The sequence below is a fragment of the Apodemus sylvaticus genome, unplaced genomic scaffold (assembly GCF_947179515.1).
Source record: "Apodemus sylvaticus unplaced genomic scaffold, mApoSyl1.1 scaffold_128, whole genome shotgun sequence".
In the NCBI taxonomy this organism is placed as follows: Eukaryota; Metazoa; Chordata; class Mammalia; order Rodentia; family Muridae; genus Apodemus; species Apodemus sylvaticus.
Genome location: NW_026263322.1, coordinates 88,175 through 90,436, shown reverse-complemented (window position 1 = coordinate 90,436; position 2,262 = coordinate 88,175). Strand labels below are relative to the sequence as shown.

The following is a 2,262-nucleotide window of genomic DNA, read 5'->3' as shown; positions in this document are numbered from 1 at the left end:
AGTGAGAATGAGCCGTTCATTAGAAGGACTGATAGAAGAATAATGGCTATAGTAACTTCATATGAAATTGTTTGCGCTACTGCTCGTAAGGCACCGAAAAGGGAATATTTTGAATTTGATGCTCATCCTGATCATAGAATTGAGTATACTGAAAGGCTTGAGGTTGCTAGAATAAATAGAATGCCTAGGTTTAAGTTAATTAGTGGGTGGGGCATAGGTAATGGAATTCATAGGCTTAATGCTAGTGTTAGTGAAAGAGTGGGGGCAATAATAAATAGTGAGATTGATGTAGTAAGAGGGCGTATGGGTTCTTTAATAAATAGTTTTATGGCGTCTGCGAATGGTTGGAGAACTCCATAAGGACCTACAACATTTGGGCCTTTTCGTAGTTGTATATAGCCTAAGATTTTACGTTCTACAAGTGTCAGGAAGGCCATGGCGATAAGGATTGGGACTAGGAGGGTTAAAATGTTAATAAAATACACTATTAGGAAGAGGATTTGAACCTCTGGGAAGAAGGTTTTAAGTCTTACGCAATTTCCTGGCTCTGCCACCCTAATGACCTTGTCTAGGTAAATAGATAAACAGCCTTTCTATATTTAGATTTTTTTCATATGTTAGGTAGAGAGCGCTTATTGATAAGGTGGCTCTATTTCTCTTGTCCTTTCGTACTGGGAGAAATTGTGAATAGATAGAAACCGACCTGGATTACTCCGGTCTGAACTCAGATCACGTAGGACTTTAATCGTTGAACAAACGAACCATTAATAGCTTCTGCACCATTGGGATGTCCTGATCCAACATCGAGGTCGTAAACCCTAACTGTCGATATGAACTCTTAAGTAGGATTGCGCTGTTATCCCTAGGGTAACTTGGTCCGTTGATCAAAAATTGGGTCAATAAGATTCAATATGTACGTTGACTTGTTAGTCTAAGTTATAATCATTCGGAGGATTATTTTTTCTCCGAGGTCACCCCAACCGAAATTTTAAGTTTATATTATTATCTGTTATTCCATTTAGGTTAGTTATATTAATTAATTAAACTGTTAAATTAAAGCTCCATAGGGTCTTCTCGTCTTATTATACAATTCCAGCCTCTTCACTGGAAGGTCAATTTCACTGATTAAAAATAAGAGACAGTTGAACCCTCGTTTAGCCGTTCATTCTAGTCCCTAATTAGAGAACAAGTGATTATGCTACCTTTGCACGGTCAGGATACCGCGGCCGTTAAACTTTAGTCACTGGGCAGGCAATGCCTCTAATATTTGCTATTCTAGAGGTGATGTTTTTGGTAAACAGGTGGGGTTCCGGTTTGCCGAGTTCCTTTTATTTTTTTTAATCTTTCCTTATAGCACTCCTGTGTTGGGTTAACAATAAATTTTTAGGTGGGTTTATTTGTTGGGTTTGACCTATAGTTTGATAACTAACAATGGGTATCCGAGTTGTTATACACTTGTGCAAGGAGAATATAATTCTTGTTACTCATATTAACAGTATTTCATCTATATGATAATAGATTAACCCAATTTAAGTATAGGAATTTATTTTACTTATGGAATTATTTCAATTACAATGTTGAGCTTGAACGCTTTCTTTATTGGTGGCTGCTTTTAGGCCTACAATGGTTTGTTTAGTTTGATTAGTTTATTCACTATTTAAGGTTTTTTCCATTCCTAAAGAGCTGTCCCTCTTTTGGCTAAATTTTAAACTTACTTTAAAATTCTATAATTTTTTTAGTAAATTTAAAATTGAACTGAAATTCATTTTTTGGGTAACCAGCTATCACCAAGCTCGATAGGCTTTTCACCTCTACCTAAAAATCTTCCCACTATTTTGCCACATAGATGGGTTGACTCATAAAGTTGTTCTTAGGTAGCTCGTTTGGTTTCGGGGTTTTTAGCTTAAATTCTTTTAGTTAAAATTTTTCTAGTTAACTCATTATGCAAAAGGTACAAGGTTTAATCTTTGCTTGTCTTTACTTTTAATTATTCTTTCATCTTTCCCTTACGGTACTTATTCTATAGCTCCTGTGTAAAATTTCTTTCTCCAATACTTTTTTAATACTGAATGTTTTGATTTATATTATGGTAGAATTATTATATAAAAGTGTGTCAGGGCTAGAGTTAGTTCATAGAGTTCATTGTATGAATTCTTCTGGGTGTAGGCCAGATGCTTTAGTTATTAAGCTACTCTATGATTATTCCAAGCACACTTTCCAGTATGCTTACCTTGTTACGACTTATCTCCTCTCGTAAATTAT

General features: G+C 35.3%; 1 protein-coding gene across 1 annotated transcript; it reads right to left on the bottom strand.

The window, feature by feature from the left end:
- Positions 1-559: 559 nt before the first annotated feature.
- LOC127676167 (humanin-like protein) lies at positions 560-1,162 on the bottom strand (the record flags this gene model as incomplete). The annotated part of the gene is made up of 1 exon (XM_052172115.1): positions 560-1,162. A coding segment is annotated over one exon (114 nt), but the record flags the coding sequence as incomplete, so codon positions are not given.
- Between the last annotated feature and the right edge of the window lie 1,100 nt (positions 1,163-2,262).